This window comes from Saccoglossus kowalevskii, chromosome 22 (genome assembly GCF_978046115.1).
Source record: "Saccoglossus kowalevskii chromosome 22, keSacKowa6.1, whole genome shotgun sequence".
Lineage (NCBI taxonomy): Eukaryota > Metazoa > Hemichordata > Enteropneusta > Harrimaniidae > Saccoglossus > Saccoglossus kowalevskii.
In genome coordinates, this window is record NC_140662.1 from 20,088,807 (window position 1) to 20,109,736 (window position 20,930).

The 20,930-nt window shown below is 35.8% G+C and overlaps 2 protein-coding genes across 4 annotated transcripts; one reads left to right on the plus strand and one right to left on the minus strand.

Moving 5' to 3' along the window:
* Positions 1 to 871: 871 nt before the first annotated feature.
* On the minus strand, positions 872 to 11,576 carry LOC102803645 (uncharacterized). Of its 3 annotated transcripts, none has more exons than XM_085495882.1 (13): positions 11,495 to 11,576; positions 6,953 to 7,560; positions 6,641 to 6,781; positions 5,970 to 6,013; positions 5,510 to 5,797; positions 4,985 to 5,167; positions 4,199 to 4,485; positions 2,884 to 3,406; positions 2,700 to 2,730; positions 2,301 to 2,360; positions 2,124 to 2,159; positions 1,948 to 2,034; positions 872 to 1,404 (listed from the first exon to the last, which is right to left on the minus strand). In XM_085495882.1, the coding sequence occupies exons 2-13, from the start codon at positions 7,443 to 7,445 to the stop codon at positions 1,124 to 1,126; spliced, it is 2,454 nt and encodes an 817-aa protein (XP_085352008.1). In that variant the 5' UTR covers positions 7,446 to 7,560; positions 11,495 to 11,576; the 3' UTR covers positions 872 to 1,123. The 3 variants fall into 3 exon arrangements, with proteins under 3 accessions (XP_085352008.1, XP_085352009.1, XP_085352010.1); XM_085495883.1 differs by lacking the exon at positions 11,495 to 11,576 and adding an exon at positions 11,079 to 11,269; XM_085495884.1 differs by lacking the exons at positions 6,953 to 7,560; positions 11,495 to 11,576 and adding an exon at positions 6,408 to 6,494 and having other exon boundaries at positions 6,641 to 6,739.
* Positions 11,577 to 16,259: 4,683 nt separating this feature from the next.
* LOC144350813 (uncharacterized) lies at positions 16,260 to 18,781 on the plus strand. The gene is made up of 4 exons (XM_078008881.1): positions 16,260 to 16,337; positions 17,428 to 17,525; positions 17,843 to 17,896; positions 18,481 to 18,781. Exons 2-4 carry the CDS (start codon positions 17,438 to 17,440, stop codon positions 18,699 to 18,701), a joined length of 363 nt encoding a protein of 120 aa, XP_077865007.1. The 5' UTR covers positions 16,260 to 16,337; positions 17,428 to 17,437; the 3' UTR covers positions 18,702 to 18,781.
* Positions 18,782 to 20,930: the final 2,149 nt, after the last annotated feature.

A 20,930-nucleotide genomic window follows, 5' to 3' on the forward strand; every position in this document is an offset into this window, starting at 1 on the left:
ATAGTTTGGCTTAGAATTGTTATAGCCCTCTGCTAGTGGGTTGTTAGTCTTCGCATAACGCCCTGAGGAATTTGTGAATCTGCTAACTACTGCCAAAGGACCATATACTCATATGAAAAGATACCCTTCCACAGCAACAGTGATCATCACTCATATTGAGCTATATAATACAGAAGACTGCCTGGGGAGATGAAGACATACTTCTTTGTGCTTCTCTGTGAAACGATTCGAATGTCTGTGATCTCAGCTTAAAGGTACATGCATTGTGGGTGACACCTCGGTATTTTCCAGTGACAATGGAAATGAACTGAGTCACCATTAAGTAGCTTTGTGCATATGTGACAGATGGTGGCTGATTTCTGCCTCTCCCAATCCATCTGGGTCAGGACTTTTGGGTTGGCAAACACTATCCTGTTCTCCTGTTCCTTATACAGTGAAACAATTTGAAATATCAACAGTCACTGCTACACTGGTGTAGAGCCAGTCAACATTATTATCCCATCAGTACAAGGTTACAATGTTTATTGCCAGCCAAGTTTATTGCCCACACTACTGCCAGCCAAGGTTATTTCTCCATTAGTGAACAGCCAACCAGGGTTATTCCTCCAATGGTGTACAGCCAGTCACGGTTATTGTTCCATCAGTGCACAACCAGTCAAAGCCAAACAAGTCAAAGTGCACAGTCAAAGACAGCCAAGATTATTGGATCATCAGTGCATATCCAGCTAAGCTTATTGCTCCACTAATGCACTACCACCCAATGTTATCACTATATCGATGCATATACAGACAAGACTATTTCTCACAGATATTCCTGGTTAAAATTTACTGTCAATTTACAATCTGTTCACAGAGATACAGAGTACTTGCATTCATAACAAATCTTCATATTGTTTAGTTTATTATGATAAAAGTGCACAATTAGATATTTAATTACGTTTATTGAGTGTTTGTTTCCTGTGTGACAGGAATCTAAAATAGAATAAATTATTATGTGGGAATGTTTACCATAATGTCAGGCGAATCAAAATGTTGTATTATTATTATTATTCAAATCTTTATATTTTCAAACTCACGACCAGGGCATTATGCATTGCTCCTGTAAACAGATGCGCTCTTTAAACTAGTTTTTATCTGCAGTTACGAATTGTTTCAACTTGTCAGCAGCTCTGCACAGTTTATGTTCTTGTAGATAAGAATATAGTCTGCAAACAGACGCATCGTTTCCGACTTTTCGCGTCCAAAGGTAAAGCATTTGGTATTTCTGCTCTAGCACACTATCACGATAATCATAGGCAATATTTTCTAATTCTATGTCTTTCAAGCCAAGTCTCAGACGACCGAAGCTCTTCCATTCATGAAGAGGAAGCTCTCTGGATACTAAATCTGTTAACGCTGTCAAACCTAAAGAGACAAAATGAAACATTAGTCAGCTGTTAAAAAAAGCATTTATTTAATTATGTTTTATTGGTTTTAATATATTAATTAAAATATGTTATTTCAACGATTACGTAAAACAAAAGACGACGAGTAATTTATTTATCATCGATCATTTGGGAATGAATGGTTGAGGTTGATGTGTATACTGTTACAAATAATATGAGGTTATTAGAAGGACACCGAAAAGTATGCACAAAGACAGTATAGTGGGAATATAGACCTGACATGAAAGGAAGGTTGATACTGTCTGAGTGCATACCTTTCGGTATCCTTGTAATAACCTTATTATTATACATCTTTTCCTTTTCAAATAAAAAAAGTTTAGAACAGATTGAGCGAACTTCCTTGTATTGGGTATGATCAAACCCTGGGGGCTGCGTTCCATATTTGGAATTTGCATTTCCTTATATGGTAGGATGAAAAATATTCCGTAAAAAAACGCAAAATTACGACACGCTGTAACTTGTGGCATTACGGTGACAGATATATAATAACATAAAACAATACCAGCTGACTCAGTGAGATCCTGATCTTCTTGACTGCCGATTATTAATCCATTTATGGTATGCAGGTCTTCTTGGGAAGAATCTGGGTCTGTGAACAAAGTGATAAATTGCAAATAACGGAAAACTCGAAACTCGTTTTTCCAAAAAAATAGTAATAAATAGCAGCATTGAACCAACCTGATTCATTGTCATTATTATTTCGTGGCTCCACATCTGTTGAAAAAATGAACAAAACTTGACATAAATAAAACAAACCAGTAAACCAACTGCAAACAAGACAATAAATCAGAATAATTTTCCAATATATCTATTTTTAAATTATATTGTCCTGATCACAATTTATGTTTAACATACCTGCCTCATTGTTATCAGAGTTAGTGTACCGTGTATCTATCAAGGGTACCATTGGTTCAACTTTTTAAGAGAAAATTAACGAGACAAAATAATCATTGAATGCAGACATATTGAATATAAGCTATATATTATGAACAATTTTCAGTAACCATATCTAAATATTGCAAGAATTGTAATTTTATCATAAATAAAATAATAAATAAATAATATTAATAATAAATAACATAATTACTTTCCAGAATTGTGTTCAGCAATTGTGTTTTCCAATATTCCTAACATGTGGATGTATTAAGAGCACCTGTTTAATGGCCAATTCATGTAATGATTCGTTTGATCACAAAAAATAATACAAAATCATTTTCGAACCGTTACGAGAACCATCATTGCAGAATCACTCACCATTACTCGTGTTTGATGCAACCCATGCATTCTATAATGAATGAACAAACGTAATGAAATCAATTAGTAGAGTGTCAGAGTCAGGGAATATGTCGTTCTCGAGTGCATGTAATTATATGTAATTCGTAATATTACAACAAATAATCGGGGTTATAATACCCATAATTGATATGATGTGACGAACCTGTGGAAGGCAGAATGATAACTTCATAGTCAGTGTCTCGCCCATAGAATCACTAATGCCACAACATTTAGTTCTTTCCTGTTGTTGTTCCTTTCCTTCATATGTACATTCCAAGTGACCAATCACACCACCTTGAACTCTGCTATTTCTATGTGACTTCAGACTTACTATTATTTCATAATCATTTAATCCATTTTCAGTAAATGTGGGTGTGTCGGCTGACTCAATGACAAATCTCTCATCAACAGCAATCGATATCATATCTCCATTCACCATCTCAAAAACATTGCTGTATGGTAGTCCGTTGTTATTATATCCAAGTTCTTTTAACTTGTTAAGCTTCGTGTCAAGTTCACGTACTTTCACTAAACTGAGGACTAACATCCTCGGGTTATCTTTCTTTTGCATACGAATGAGCTGTACTTTAAAAACGCCCAATTTTATAACTTCTAACAGTTTTTCACATTTTCTTGTCAGCCATTTAGAGCTGGATGATCTCCGAGGCATTGATATCGATGTGTATCTGTGAATAACGAATCATTATATATATTTACCCGTATATCATGGCAGTTCAGTGTAATAAAGCAGGGTAATATGTTTTAATATCTTCTATAACAATATACGTGGACAATGTACATATGTGCACATACATAGGACAATGAGTATAGTATTGCATAAATTAATGTGCTACACAAGATTAAATGATTGGTCACAAAGCATTCACATAAATGTGTGTACAGAAGAACGATATAAGTGCTTCAAATTTAAGACCAAGAAGTGATATCAGGTGTTTACAAAATAGTGAGAATATCCTTTCCTACTGATAACACTCGCCATATATAAATATAAGTAGTCTATTCATAAAGAAAACTTCGACATAGGACAAATGATGTTAAAGCAACCAAAGATCATCTGTCTACACAATTTTTTGTGTCTGCCATATAAATGCTTGAATGTTGAGATAAGCTGTTTTCTCCAAAAAAACTTGATAGAGCAGCTTGCAAAACAGGAGTTTCATCCTGGATGAATGTAGAGTGTTTGAAGGCAGAATTATTAAATGCATCAGTGAAACCAGGTTCTTTGATTAAACATTCATAATACTATCTTCTACAAGCAAGTACAATATTATTATCAGCAACACAATGACATATTTGTTGCATGCCTGCAGATCAACTGCATACAGATTTGGGTCTACTCCAGAAGCACGATTGTATTTTGTTTGTGAATATGGCAGGGGCAACATATTACACCTCTAACAGCTTTTTCCATTCTACATTTAAATCTTTTTCCTTTAAGTACATTTATAATGTCTTACCCTGAAAAATGGCGTACGTTGAATTCAGTGGTCTTCTCTGAGCCAACCATGTGTTCTTTTGTTATCAATTTCCAATGACCATCACCAGAATCACAAAACACCATTACAGTTCGTGGTTGGAACTGATCTTCTTTTGACGGTGGCACAGGAAGACTGAACTTTACATCTTTCTCAAAGCGTATCTTTTCTTTATTCTTCTCATTTATTTGAACAATTGGACCGAATATAACATTATCTTTGATACACGAGTCATGAGTCACTGTTAAGCTTGGGTCAGGAATATGTACCTACAGCAGTGTATAGCAAATATGTATTTATGGGGGGGGGGTAAAAAGAGATAATGTAAATTATTAATAGGTTGTTTCACGTCTTTACGAAAATGAACGTGGTATGCTGCTGATCGTTCTCATAATACACTGTAGTAGTTATTTAAATTGTGCAGAATAATGTTATCGTAGTTTCAGTGGAGAAACATACCTAAAGCTCGACATTGGTATACATAAACGGTGATCAACTAATTCAGTCATATTTGGACTTTTGATTGGTTAGGGACAATTCTTCACATGTAGTATTTAATTATCCTTCACATGACTCATATGTATGGTCAATCCATAGTGTAAGATAACCCGACCATCCCTTAGAGTGTATTCTGGGATCGGTATCGTGGATAGGGCATGTAATATATTTCAGAATGTCTCTTCTTATAATATCATCCCAAAACTGACTCGTTATCAGTGAGAGTTGAACATATAACTGTCATTGCATGTCTACTCAACGATTTCTTACCGTCATAGACAGGCACATGTCATCCATTACAGCATTTGGGGGAAAGTCAATAACTACATCCTCTGTAATTTCAGATACAATTCTACCACCTTGATCATTAACGTTACACTTTTGCACTTTAGGAGTTGATAACACGACAAACATGGCACATTTACGTATTTTTGCTAACACACCATCTGTTGTCTAAAACAATAACCAAAAGAAAAATAATAATAAATAAATAAATGTGTTTAGGTTACTTCTTGGAATTCAGTAAATCCTTCTGATTAAGTCAACATTGTAGTGATACAAATTGCAACATTGGCACAGTGCTTTCGACAATATGATATGATATGGAAATAGAAGCCATTATGACAGGTTAAATGTTCACTCACGCAGTCATTAATAAAACTGAGTTTCACATGTGTATTTGTTCTGTCACATGTGTATTTGTTTTGTTCTATTTGTTATGAGGTAGAATCGAGGCATTTGGGAAGTCTTACTCTAATGCGCTGTAACAGTTAGAACATTCATGCATCTAATCACCTGTTTTGTAGACACATTTTTCCATTTCTTCCTACCACCGATTGTCTTAATACAGAGCGATTTCGAATTCATAGATGGACATTTAAATCCTAGTGTTACTGGTTGTATGAACTCATATGTATTAGGCGAGATTTCAATTATGTCTGATTCAATCATTTCGTAGTCACCCAACATTTTCTTTAAACAATTGTCTTGTAATGTTGTGATAGTCAGATGAATTGGACTCTGAACTGATCCAGGAGGAACCGAAAGGGAAAATCCATTTCCGATACTGTAAGACACAGTTTTCTGTAAAACAAGATGACAATTTTTGCATTAATCGAATGAATGGCGATTATGTATTTGGGGCCGGCGATTAAAAATGATATATTTTCAAGAGACGTGCTATTGAATAGCTGCGTTCAGAATAATCGCTTCAATAACCTTGATATCGTGTGTATATAGCTTATTAACTCATTACCTCATTGTCTAACTCCACGGTGACTACTTTCTCTGTCGTTTTCACTAAATAATTAGAGAATAAATATAAATTATATGATGACAAATTGTTTTTCACAACGATGCAGATTTCAACACTATTGTGTCATTTCGTAGTCTTGTCGACATGTGCAAGATCAGGCAATGATCAAAGATCAAAGGTCATAACACTTGATTTCACTAGTAAAACATGGTGCATGGGAAAAGATATACACAATAAGGTAAATATAATAAAAGGCATATTACTAAGATACACACACACAGGGATAGAGCTCACAACCATGAATAAACACTTCGCCACTGAAAGCAGACGTTCATCTCACTGTGCCACGCAACCCGTGTTATGTTTTATTCACTCAATTATGTTGAGCATTGTATTAACAGAAATCATGTCTGCCAATGAAATGACACGTGCACTTACTGAGAAATGAAATGTGTGTTGTTGATTGAATCATATCTGTCGGTATTGATGCTTTTTTGACAGATTATGTGGGTCTTTTTTCTGCTTCTGAAAAACATATTTTCTTTTTAACTGAATGTGATAAGTGTACAGGACTTTCAAGTGTATTCAAGTATTATAATTGAGACAGATCCACAAAACACATGACGGAATTAGCGTGCTCTAGTTGTACACTTAAGCATATAACGTGTTACCTGGATAATGTCTTGTTTGTGTGTACATTGGGTTTCCATCGAGTAACAGCGTTGCCAAACTTATAATATCGTATATTCCTTGTGGTACTCCATGTAGACGATTGTTTCGCAGATCCAAAAACCGAAGATGGTCGAGGTTTCCTAGTTAAATCATTTGAAGACAAACAGTATATATGTATGTTATATGGTATGTAAGTATAGTATTGGTGCTGCGATTTGTATTAAACCAAGCATGTAACATGATCATGATTCATTCACGGATCTGATTTTTTAAAAACATTTCACAATTATTAATAACAAAGGTGAACATACCTATTTCATCAGGGATTGATTGGATGACATTGTTAGCTAGTCCCAGCCAATAAAGTTGACATAGTCTCCGTATATTCGGTAATATAGATGAGATTAAATTGTTATTCATATTAACCACTTTAAGCTGTCTTAATGTCCAAAGTTCTGACGGTATTGACTTGATGCGGTTGTATGAAACATCGATGTGGTTTAGTTGTTGCAATCTGGAAATATTTGCAGGTATTGTTTTCAACTTATTGTCTGCAACGCTTAAACCGTGTAATGTTAGGCAGTTACAAACAACAGACGGGAACTTCGTCAATGCATTGTGTGATACATCCAATATCTTAAGGTTTTGCAAGTTAGCCAATTCTTCTGGTAACGTCTTTAGCTGATTATTTGCCAACACAAGTTCTCGTAGACGATGGAATTCTACTATTGATGGTGGTAATTGTGTTATTGAGGTAAAACATAATTTCTCACTAGACCGGTCGCAATACTGGAGTAGATTCATCTTTAAGTACAATTCATTACAATTAGATTAAGATAAATTGTTTCTCTTCAAAGATACCAATTCTCCCACATGATAACGATGATCCAGCTCAGGCAAAGGGTCACGTCGATGCTCTCTGGAACCAATGGCAGAAACTGTTATTGCGCATGGTGAAAATAAACGATAGAAAACTATATCAAATAGGTAACTCTAAGAACAACTAAAACTATTATTAATTAGTCATAAGGGCTGTTACTCCGCTTAAACGTTTCGTAAGTCCCTACCAGCTTTCCTCAGTGGTGACAATAGACCGAATAATACGTTTTAATATTATCATTATGTCTATTGTTCACAAATCTATTTATAGCGGACACCAAAATAAACTGATCAAGAAAGCTGCTAACACCCATTAATTTCCATTGGAAGTCACTTAGCGGTGTTTGGTTGGCTTTGAAACGACCATTATTAATTTTACAGTTGCTAACGTTCTTCATAATGCCTTTACCACTCCGCCAATGGGACAATACTTATATCTGTGCCACCTCTAAATGTAATAATCAACCATATTCGTAATCAGACACGCGATGCACAAAATGCAGTACTGCCTTACTACTATACTTTCCTGAAACTGACAAAGTGTCTAAATACAGAGTTGTGAAGTGCAATACAAAAATGAACAACAGCCATATGAAGCAGCTATAAATTACACTGACTCAGAACATTGACAATCGGCTATGAATGAGGAAAGGAACTCTCTTAAAGTAAACAATACATTATCTTTATGTACTTTACCCAACGGTCGCAATTTAGTAGGTGGTCGTTGGATTTATGCTATTAGAGAAGGGTCAAGTGATTCTGACATACAATATGTTGCTAAGGGTTAAAACCAGTTTGAAGGGGTGGATTGTAGAGAGATGTTTTCCCTACTGCTGATATAACCTCAGTGTATGCTTTAATTCAAATTGCAGCACAAAATAATTTGATTTTTCATCAAATGGATGTTAACTGCCTATCTTAATATTTCAATGGTATGCGAAACTTACATGGAGCAGCATGGGGGTATTAAGATTCAATCTGAATATGAAAAGAAATCAGTATACAAATTAAACAAATCTGTGCATGGTTTGAAGCAGTCAAGTAGAAATTAAAAAAATAATGTATTACACGATCGTATAATAGGGAATGGTTTTACACAAGATGGTGATAGTAATATTAGTCAAGGTAGGTAATAGGATTATAACAGCAAGTAATGATGGGTTAATGTATGTAATTAAAGTCGGATTTAAAAGTAAATTTTATGCAAGTGTATTGATATGTCTTATTATCTCCTTCAAATTAAGCCTAGAAATCATTATGACCTTGCAGGTAGCTTAATATATGCAATGATTTTCATCAAACCAATTTCATGTAAATTGTATTTGTATTAGATCATGACATTTAGGGAGGTGTATGAGTACGATTTCAGTGTTACAGAGATCTTATTTCATGTAATTACATGTTATAGCGCCCTCTCGAGGGAATTTTAGATATTTGCATTATTTGTAGTTCTCTGATTGTCGTGGCTTCCTTCCTGTTATACTTTTAAATCGTATTATTTACTGTCGTCAAATTATACATAAATATCAGTAGGGTAAAATTAACCTGTCACACGACGGTCTAACCCTATCATGCCTCATCCAGCGCTTTCAAGACATAAAGCCAAATAATGCAGATATTCCAACTTGTAGGTTATTAGGACCAAGCCACTAGAGTCACAATGGTGCCTATCTGATACACAGACAGGGGGTTTTCTTGTGTGTTCTATGTGTAGGATTTGAGTATGGAAGAAACACAACCACGCGCCACCGATTACAAGGTGTAGAACTACTTTATCTGACCTATGACCCTGATACTTGAGATTCTCGCACAAGTATATAAGAACTATAGAGGGCGCTACTGTATCATGACGCTGCTGACTGCATAAACACTAAGCCATGGAACACACAAGAACGTAAAATCCCAGTAACTTAGTTATAGAACTGAGTAGTATGGTGTGTGAATACTTGAAAACAGCCAATAGTGTGCATTTTTAGGTCAAACTAAGCGTATTTATTATGTATGGGGAGATAATACATTAATACATGGACCATCGGACCATGTCCAAAAAATGCGAAAAATAACCTAACAGGAAGAACAGCTATGCGCCAATTAAAATCTGATGAGCTTGTAGGACCTGTTACTAACCAGTCAAGGCAGACGTCTAAAATTACATATAGACAGTTTTAGAACAGAGAGTTAATCATTAATGTTGATTTCCACTGTCACTGGTTCACACTATCGAAAGGACAGCGAACAGTGGGTCATGCTTCGTGTCCTCGTTAAACAAATGCGCTGCTCAGAGAAAACTGGTAGCGTATCTGAGTCGCGGGACTTGATTTACACCCTTTTTAAAGACTCAATGTCGCCGTCCATTAGGGAAAAATATTTCGCCACCTTTTCATTTTGCAACTGTGTAAGTTTGCTATCCCGCCGACAACGACGCCATTAAACACCCATTTGTCTTCCTATTTCGAAATCAAGGTATGTAAATAGCCACAGATTCTTACACAGAATGTGTCGACTCCACAGTGTCGTCCTTATGCTACAGTGATTACGTCTTTCAAGAAAGAGATATCAATGTGTAGGTATATTCATCCAGCTACGTTGAATAAAAATACAGAGATCGAAAACATTGCAATAATGACTTGGGTAAAATTGTGATGTGACAGATCAAATGCTTTCGTGACTTCCTCGATGGTGACATGAGACAGAACTAACAACACCAACAATGCCAAATCTCAGTAGTTCCGCGTAATTAAATATGAAGAAAAGGATTTCTATCGCGGGAGGTCAGATTTAAATGACGAAGCATTGCTGCCATTGTTAATACAAAAGTTGAGATGGTATTGTCCCAGGCAGTAGAAATCTCATTATTACATGGACTGATTCGCTACCAAAATATTTTATATAAATCATCGTCATATTGTCACATAAATATTTGTGATGGTATTAAAGTATATTCTTAAAATAACTCTGGAGTTAATGGTTTTATGTGACACCTTTGTACTAGTTGTTTGTTGCTTAAACAGAACACGACACGAATAACAATGGGTCATGCGGACACTGTAACAGTGTACTGTGACTTAACGTATTCGCCACCAGATTTTCTCGCCCAAATTTTTCTGCACTTTTTTTTTTATATTCTTCAATAATTCCGGGAATGAGCCCTAGTTTTTGCAGCCAACAAAAAAATTGACTCAATTTTCAGTTTTCACTCAAAAAATGTGGCTATTTTTGTCTTAATCTTCTGAAGGGAAATGCAGACTATGAACGGGACTATTTTGTGAATTTGTGGTGAAAAGAGGGAACTGGTGATGAAAAGTTGAAAATACGGCGATATTTCGCACACTACACAAATTTGATTTAAATAAAATTAATTTTAAAAGAATTACTATTAACAATCCTACAAAGTTCGCTTCTTTCTACGTAATATAATGAATTTTAAATTATAGTTGTAACATAAATATATCAGGACTCCCATATACACACTCATATATGTATCTCCACCCAACTCTTCCCCACACATGGACACAAACTGAATTGAACAACGTAAGACCGACCAACAGTTTGTCTTACCTTGGCGGTTGAATAATTCTAAGATTAAGAACACGATGTTGACGTTGAAAATACATTGGAGATGACTGGAAGTCTGCCAGATAGTTGTAACATAAATATATCAGGACTCCCATATACACACTCATATATGTATCTCCACCCAACTCTTCCCCACACATGGACACAAACTGAATTGAACAACGTAAGACCGACCAACAGTTTGTCTTACCTTGGCGGTTGAATAATTCTAAGATTAAGAACACGATGTTGACGTTGAAAATACATTGGAGATGACTGGAAGTCTGCCAGATAGTTGTAACATAAATATATCAGGACTCCCATATACACACTCATATATGTATCTCCACCCAACTCTTCCCCACACATGGACACAAACTGAATTGAACAACGTAAGACCGACCAACAGTTTGTCTTACCTTGGCGGTTGAATAATTCCAAGATTAAGAACACGATGTTGACGTTGAAAATACATTGGAGATGACTGGAAGTCTGCCAGGTAGACGTCGTGATTTGCCTTATCCTGGTTCACATGGGGTCATATTAAAATAACAATGAAAGATAGATTTCAATGCGGGACAATACCTCAACACAATTCACATCAAAACACACGACTAACAATTCATGCATAGCGACCTAAATCTCCGGCGTTCCTTATTTACATGTGTGTACACAATTTTATTTATTTATTTGTTTGTTTGTTTGTTTATGCATTCATTGCTTATTTATCTGTTTGCTCTTCTATTGTCCGCGGCCAATCTCGTCGACTGAGTTTATGCATTGAGCGCATTGATTATTTTTAGGAGTCAAAATACCGAAATTCATTAAAGAAATGGCGCGATATCACGGGGCTGTCGTATAATACCCGTGGCTGTCAATCAAATACTGTTAAAGACTTTATTTTAGCCGGAATTAATATTCACAAAAAGACCTTTTTGGTGTTTTGTATGGAGTTTAATTTCACTGATTCTTGGCGAGTTGAATATAAAAATATAGAAAAAAGTTATATCCCTGGATTTTATTTTCACTGAATCATTCCTTCAGCGAAAATAACTATAGATGCACGCGAGACCTACTGTGAGAACTTACGCGCTCTTGGTCGTGGAACATTTCGTAGTTGACGAAGACAGTAACCATCAATGACCAGAAACTACGAAAGCCTATTGGAGACATTTAAAACCAGACAATTTTTATCACAAAACACTGTGTCATTACTACAATATTTCGTGTTAATAATATATATATTATTTCATTATTATTATTTTTATTATTATTATTATTATTATTATTATTATTATTATTATTATTATTATTATTATTATTATTATTATTATTATTATTATTATTATTATTATTATTATGCTACATTTAGACACGTGACAATCGCTAATAGTGTTGAAATTGTTGGCTGATATTTCGTATCCCCTCTCTCTGTTTCGAGAGAATGTATGTATTCAACTTTCATGAATACTATTATAACGTCAGTGGTAAATCAGCGTATTCCGAATCACCACTGGTTAAATTCACTCTCTTAGAACATCATACTTGCAATGGAATATTTTCTTTCGCGGGAAATACACGGCATATTCATTTATCCATGATCAACGTCAGTTATTTTCACTCGTTTTTTTTCTTTCGTTTTTTATTGTATTACACCGCCCTCATCTCGGGTTAAGTCCACTGAAAAACAGATACGCACAATGTATGGACCGTCAATGGTCACGTTGAGAAAAAAAACAGCAACGTGATACGCGATATGTTTCGATTTTTCTTTTTAATCAAGTTCCATGTTTATTAGTCTGATATTACAAGGTTTGCATTATTATGTGTATTTCATATTCGTAAGGGACATGGTTAGATTGTATGTATGTATCGACTGTTGAAAGTAAACTTCGTATCAAAGACATTTATGATTGGCAGTGATCTCGATACGATCAAATTTCTCATATACTTACAGATACACAGTAACAGTCGTCAATTACACACTGACAATCGAGGCTGCCAGGCGTATTTCTGTGAGCTCTGTTAGCAGATTCAGTATACCAGGTGAACTTGAATATTTACGCAAATTGGCTCTTGCATCTTTGACAGTAATCTCCACTGTAACTGAAGTTTGCTGCATCGATACAATGTACCGAGACGAAGTATATCATTCACCATCAATTACTGGTTTTCGGTAAAGTCACAAAGGAACAACGAAGGAATGTAGGAGTTGCTATATGCTGAATGTGGCCGCCTTAAAAGATGAAACTTTAGCCATGCTCGGAACAAACATGTCATCTACGGAGTCTTACATTGCTAACGATGGGTCCCATGTTCCCACATTTCCCATCATCACATGGATACTGTACTCAGCATACGTCATCAATTATACTATCCTAGCTACCAATCTGCTTGTTTTACTGACAATTGTACTGAGAAGAAATCTCCGAGATGAAAAACATTTTTTCTTTATTAATTTTACAATTGCCAATGTGCTCCAGGGTGTCTTCACCGTCCCGCTCAATGGGATTATGTTTACATCTGTGTTGTACTTCACGAATATATTCCCATGCATACTGGTGGCCTTCACTCCCATATTCTGTATCCTTTCTTTCGTCCTCAGTATGTTGGCTTGGACGTTGGATATGTATTTCAAAATATTCTATCCTTTTAAGCATGAGCGACTGAAGAAGAAACTTGTATTGGTCTTAATCATTGTAGTGTGGGTGGTTTCAGTATTGACCGGGTTTGCGCCGGCATATGGCTGTAGCGAGTTAACCACTGTGAATGGGTCGTGTACCCCTACTGCTGTGTACTCGGACATCCATCGTTATATCGTGTTTTATGTCTTTCTGTTGCCTTCATTTTTGATAATGATCATACTGAACTTTCATATGATATACAAAGCAAAATTGTTCGCAAGGAAAATTCATAGTATACACTTTATAATAAACGGACCGCCAACAACAAAACTGAATATTCATCGTAAAAGTACGATTAGTTTAATGATTATTTTGCTCATTGTAGTTTTTAGTTGGGGACCATCCCTCGTGACAATACAAATACTCAATCATAGATCAATTGAACTTTCCCGTGACCAATTAGGAACAGTGATGTCCATATTTTTCTTTGTTTTCAGCTTTGTATCACTGGGCCCGATTTCATATGTTCTCCGCCAATCAACATTTAGGAAGGAAATCAGGAATGTGTTTTTGAATATACTCAGCGTAATTACTTGAGTATTTACTTTACTGTATATTTAAGTATTTTTGACTAGCATTTTGTACAAAATTTGCACTTATTATACAATCGGATTACTTTTGTAACCAATGAGAATGAATTACTAAAATTATAGCCACATTTCACATTCCTTATACGGTCATCCTCAATTTATGCAAATGTTGGCTTGCAGTAATACGCCTTTTTCCAAGTGTACAATATAAAAAGAAGAAGGACTTAAAAGCTACAAAATACAGTCACTTGGATAGAATGTGTTGTTCCAATCTAGTTAACCAAATATTGAGTGGCGATAAAACGATGTTGAGACGATGCAGGCATGGTCTTCCAACCCATATACGGAGAAATACGTGAAAAGGGAAACATTGTAACTGATGTTCTTGCGCAGAAAAGTGAACAAAATTAACATCATCACTATGACGCCAATTTGGCACAATATTTTTAGATGTCCCTGTTGGGTACTTATAAAAACGCAACAATGCTAACTAATAGAATCAAGAGTAAACCAATTCAGTGCATGCAATCTGACTCTGTATGGTATTTCCATACGATGTGCACTGGACACGCTCCAAATATTCTTATTATTGGATAAGTCATATTCTAAAATTAAAAGTTGTAGCGATTTATAAAGACAACAAATGGGCATAATATGTCACCCCTCTCCATACACCCATGCAATCTCCTGGCATGAGACACAATGTGTCTAACATAACTGTTCCAGTAAAGACGGATAATAAGAATAATGTTTAGATATTTTTAATCTCATCAACAACTACAAGGGAAATAGAACGTATCCGTCGCTCAGTCACTGTGAAATGTATTCTCTTGTCCGAGACGGCAATCTGGGGTGTCAATTTATCATAGTATATATGACTACTATGTGAATAGTATTAAATGTAAGAATCATCTTATTAATAATTTGTTTCCATTATCAAATATGTCACAAACCATGCAACTGTTGTCAGTCACATAACACAAATAATTCATGCACCAAATAAATATGAATAGCGTAATGTAGAAATCTTTGTGTGTTAATGTATGTTATGAATCGATTGCAGCCATGCATGCCATGTCTTATATAGTTACATATTAATTCAATTTATTATTATTGAAAAATCGAAAGCTTTTTATATCGTGAACCAAACAATTACATATATGCTGTGTAACACTTATTTATACAACGCGTCCATAGAGAATACAATATAGGCCTGTTAGGGTTCCCGAAGTTTCCTGGTTGCTAAGCTACCATGCGCGCGTGACGGGTTCGAAATGGACTTAATTCACTTCCGGCCAGCTGAAATACGCAGTTTTAGGCAGTTATTATTTTTATACCAGTTTCTGTTTGTACCGCACATATTGATTACATATTGTAGACATCAGTATATAAACTTTTCATAAAATATAGAAAACGTGTTTTACATGTGTGCACTCAAAATGAATGAAAACAAAATATCCAAAATATCTCCATAGTGTACATGTCCGTACGTCTTATATATATTCATGGAAGGGGGCAACAGACAAGCATGTACATTCAGCTGGTGAAAACAGGCAACGGACGATCGGTTGTAAAATCACCCCCTCGCTTTCTGTCATTTCATATATTAAGAATATACCTACTAAGCGTTACATGCTGGACTATTCGTATCTCAATGTGTATACCCTTACGACCTGGTAACGATTCCCGAACGTACGTTTAGCCTACAAACTTATGAAGCAAATCTACGATTTCTGAGTCCTCGGTAAAAAAAACGACCACGCAATGTTTTTTATATTTTTTATAGAGATTTTTTTTAGAGATTGCCACTGTAGACTGGCCTTATCCTATCATTTTTAATACAGTACTACGCAGTTGTTTGGAAGATATTTCCATCGTAACTCAGTACATAAAATAAACCATTAGTAAATGACCCTCTGGCCTTTAATTTCCTTTCAGACACTCTCCGTCCATATGTTCATATATTATTTGTCTTCTTTGTATGGTGCGTTTCTGTCATCGTGCGTTTCACTGAATCGAACTTGGAAATATATTATACTTGATAGAAGGTTAGTAAAAAGTGTGACCAGTACGTGTAATTTATTCATACTCTGCGTATGGATGTGAGACCCGTGAGTTATCCGTAAATACAATGGTGAAAAAACATTGTTCGAAGTACTAAACCATCTGTCACAACTTTATAACGGGTATGATCTCAATCGTTCCTGCTGAAAGAAATAATATGTGTATATAGGTGAAATTAAGTTGTTTTGGTTGAATAACACTTGCATGAACTGTTTAAACTTACTTCTTGCTGTTTTGCGCATATATGGTGTGTGTGTAGAAAATAATAATGTGACGTAGTGCTATTATAATTATACACAGAACATTAATTGAGAACGCCCATGTCAGGCAATATACACAGTTATAACGAAAGTCTTTATTCTTAACTAATCCCCTCGAAATCACAAATATAAAATGTGCGTTTTAGTATTGCATTACAAGTCAACAATACTTGAAACCAGACGAAGGGTTAGAGATAGTAACAGTGCAAAGACACGTGTGGCTGAGAAAAGATTTGAATAAGTTAACCAATACACTTGGGCTCTATCACTGAAATAGCATACTTTTTGTAACTTACATCTTAAAGATGGATGGAAGTATTGGGGATATGACGACCTCTGCGATCTGCATATTTTGGACCAATTGTTATTATCATAATTCAACCATGTATTTACAAGCATTATTTACCTGTATTTACGGTATATTCACCATGTATTTCCTGGATTGCAAATACAGCTGAATAAAGGCATAAATACAGGATATGTATTTTCACTTAATCACGTGTATTCACGTGTATTGTCGGCTTGTATCTCCCTGTATTTACCGTTAATTATGACTATAATAAGTGTCAATATTTGTGTGTATTTTAGCTATTTCACCCAGCGCAATAATACAGTGAAAATCGTATTCAATATTAGTGTGACAGTGAACACAGACTTAACCTTAAAGGGGCAATAAAGAACACAGAACAACGGTTTACCCACTTCTTGGTTGAATCAAGCTTCGCCCATTCCTGAAAATAGTAAATAGTAATTTTGACATCATGCGCCAACAATGTTCATCTCTTTTTCGTTTCTCTGAATTAATTATTTTTAGATTCTTTGCGATGGATCATACCACAATGCCAGCCATAATCTGGTTTCTGTTTTACTGCATGACGTCACGAATACTCTCAGCTTACGGGCAACAAAATGGTAAGCATTCGTGTAGATGTAAATGCAAATTTTGTGAAAGTGACGACATCTTGTTTTTTTTTTTTTTCGGGCACTAACATTTTATCTGCCTTAGATGTCCAACCCTTTTCGTGATCAGAAACGTAATGTCTGTATAATTTGTTGTGCAATGATTGTCATTGCAATTTTTAATAAACAGATGGTTAAATTAATGATTATCTCCAATATTCTAAACTACATGTAGAACAAATAGTTAATTATATGTCTGATGCGTGGGGAATCTGAGAACATGTAAACGTTGTATTAACAGTGTGTGTTGTTTTTGTTGATTTGTACAGGTGGTTACGATGCTCAACAACATGGTAGTGAAGCTGAAGAAGGCGGTGGACTAGGTACATAATGGGTGACTTTCCGTTCACTGCGCGTATTGAGTGAAATATTCGTTGAGATACATTGTATCGGTACTTCATCAAAATTGGTCAAATGTGTATAGCACATTATTGAGCGTTTGAAGAGCCCCACGCGATGTTCACTACGCCACAGCGACTCGGACGCCACGAAATTTGTTTACCCTGATTTTTTGGTTTCGTTTCGTTCGATTTCACGCATAACATGGGATCTCTAGTTGAATGGACCGAATCGTTTGGTAAACTCTCGTGTTCTATATTTTCCCCGGGAATAAATTCATTTAACTGAATTACATTACAGTGAATTTCACTGGCAACACTTTATTTTTTCAAAATGAAATATTTTGTCCATGCTTATTTCATTTATGCACGAAATGTGTGATAATGTAGTATTGTGATGATAATATAGCAGGAAAACGTATGCATATCCCACGATAATACGTTTTCCTGCTATCATTGAAATTCACTGTAATGTTATTTAATGAATTACATTACACGTCTTGTGACGTAGCTCCGCCCCGAGGATATTTGACGTCATTACCTTATATCACTTTTTATACCATTTGCAGATCCTATAGTAAAGATAATGATACCCGTGGGGATAGGTGGCGCTCTTCTGTTACTTGTTTTCATCCAACGGTATTGTACAGAGGAGAAACCTCCCAACGAGACACAAGAGGAAGGTGAAAACAAACATACGTCGCATGGCATAGTTAGAGGGTCTCAGTTTACCAGTACCATGTCTATTGATATGGAGACCGAGGAATGTGGATCTGGAATGGATGATTAAAACAGGATAATGAGATTTCATACTCGGCTTTGTTTCCGGAGAAAGAAAAATAAAAAGAACAATTTACACATTTACAACAACATTTGAAATATTCGTGATTTATTTTTCGGTGGCCGTCGTTGCAACGCGAATGCGTGTTGGTTTAAATCGGGGGAGTCGTCACCCGCGCATGCGTCAGATGGCCATAGCGTGCCACTGTTTACAAACAAGCGTCTACCCATGGGTCTTTGCGTTTTTAGCGTATGTTGTTATCGTCGCTTGGGACTCAATTCTCGCGCGTGCGCAGGTGACGACCCTCCTGCTTGAAACACTCAATTACAACGGGCTGTACACGTCACATGGAACTCACAATGATCTTGTATTATACCGTGATCATATCACGGTGCGTTGCGACGACTTCCACCCGTTTAATACAACATACGTGATGTTTTTTTCAGCGATTGTTATTCGACTTTGGACAGGAGTAAGTAAAGTCACAGTCCCTCAAGGAGGGACTGTGGTAAAGTAAAGCAATCCTCGGGGGCGGACCCACGTCACAGACGTTCCACGTTGCTAAGACGCGCACCACTGTACCATGCATTTCTATGGGCTCTGTGCGCGCTGCTGTAGAACGCCGGTCGAGCCGGTGAAAATTTGAGAAAACAACACAAACTCAACTTTGAAGTAATCCTGAACAACCAAATTTATATATGTTACACACGTAGGGCTAATCTTGTTACACTGTTCGGGGGAGTCTCAACAACCATCCCCAAGTACCGTTTTCTGCGAGTTTTTGGCCTTTGTTTTCACCGTGAGGGTTGCCAGGCGGTGAAAATGCCCGGATGTCCGCCCCCGAGGATAGAAAACGACGACGTTGGGCTATGTGACCATGGTGGTAGACCATCTCTCTCGTTCTCATTTTCGTTATCTAATCATCTCGATAGATTAATAACCTCCATTAACACCGATATAGTAGAACTGTAAAAATCCATTCAGTCTGTACACTGCTGTTTACGTCCCACTATGATATATAATTACATAATAGTTTCGATGTGAGTGAAAAAAAAAAACGTACACATTTGTCGGTAGAAAAATAGTGAAAACGAAATCGAGCGAACTATTGATTACCAAATTATTTTGTAGTATTATGGTAATATTTCTTTCAGATAATTGGAGTATCAGTAATGGGTTACTTAAAATAGTTTTTGGTTTAGAATGACTTTTGTTACGATACGAGTAGTATGTACTAGTATTTCTGAATTGTGTAGAACTGTCTTCTTGGGTGAATTCATGTATGTAGTTAAGATTACTTACGGCGATGGGTTTTAAATTTAGCGTAGCTTATATCGGACATCACACTTTCTATACCCCTAGCTACAATTCCAGTAATATTACACTTTATACATATATACCAGTATATTGCGGCCAACTATTACTAAAGAAATGGTTATATAAACTGGCCAACGAGCATGACATATACTATTTTATTTCAAGAGTCGCTAAATAAATCACATCCTATTGCGCCACGGTGTGTGTGTATGTGATGTTGGCGTGAATCTCAGAATCTGTATTCATTATGGGAAATTACTTGTATCGTGGCTAAGCGCACCACGAGTGCAACGCCGCATTATTCTAGGATATTTTAATGTCATTATGAACTCTATGTTTATGTGAAAGATACTATATGGCTTAAGCTTTGAATCGTTTATTTCCTGGAAATTCAACACAAAGTATTTTGTCTAAAAGTTTGTATCTTTTATCATTTTATTTCAACTGCAGAGGAATAAATATACATTGAGTTGACATATATTGGAAAGTGCGTTATTGTAGTCACATGATGTGTTTCCATGGATACCGTATGCCGCGTACAAAAGAAAGGATACGCAGATAAACAAACATGTAATTTTGGTGTCATTCACTTCTTAAATTAATTATTGAGCAACGTGTATATATAGCCTTGTCACATGAAAAAATACTGAAATACGCTAAAACGACATAATTTTGCTTTTTTCGTTTATGTTCATCAATGTTATTATTTGACACTGACGCGCCCACATCTACTACTAGTATAACCGAAAACACAATTACAAACACGCTTGGGCTCAATCACATAGACATGCACAATATTGATCTTTATTTTTTTCAACCCTTCTGCCAGCCAAAGTTAATGGATGACTTTTTCAAGTTTCAGTGATAATTAAAATCAGTCACAGGAATAGTATAATACAGTATTTTTTACGTATTTCATTA

Excerpts from the sequence above, each read along its gene's own strand:
- LOC102803645 (XM_085495882.1), bottom strand. The coding sequence starts at position 7,445 with ATGAATCTACTCCAGTATTGCGACCGGTCTAGTGAGAAATTATGTTTT. Across the intron at positions 6,014-6,640 it reads ACAAACAAGACATTATCCAG|TGAAAACGACAGAGAAAGTA; the intron begins GTAACACGTTAT and ends CTAATTATTTAG. Across the intron at positions 2,361-2,699 it reads TGCATCAAACACGAGTAATG|TTGAACCAATGGTACCCTTG; the intron begins GTGAGTGATTCT and ends TCTCTTAAAAAG.
- LOC144350813 (XM_078008881.1), top strand. The coding sequence starts at position 17,438 with ATGGATCATACCACAATGCCAGCCATAATCTGGTTTCTGTTTTACTGC. Across the intron at positions 17,526-17,842 it reads AGCTTACGGGCAACAAAATG|GTGGTTACGATGCTCAACAA; the intron begins GTAAGCATTCGT and ends TGATTTGTACAG. Across the intron at positions 17,897-18,480 it reads TGAAGAAGGCGGTGGACTAG|ATCCTATAGTAAAGATAATG; the intron begins GTACATAATGGG and ends TACCATTTGCAG.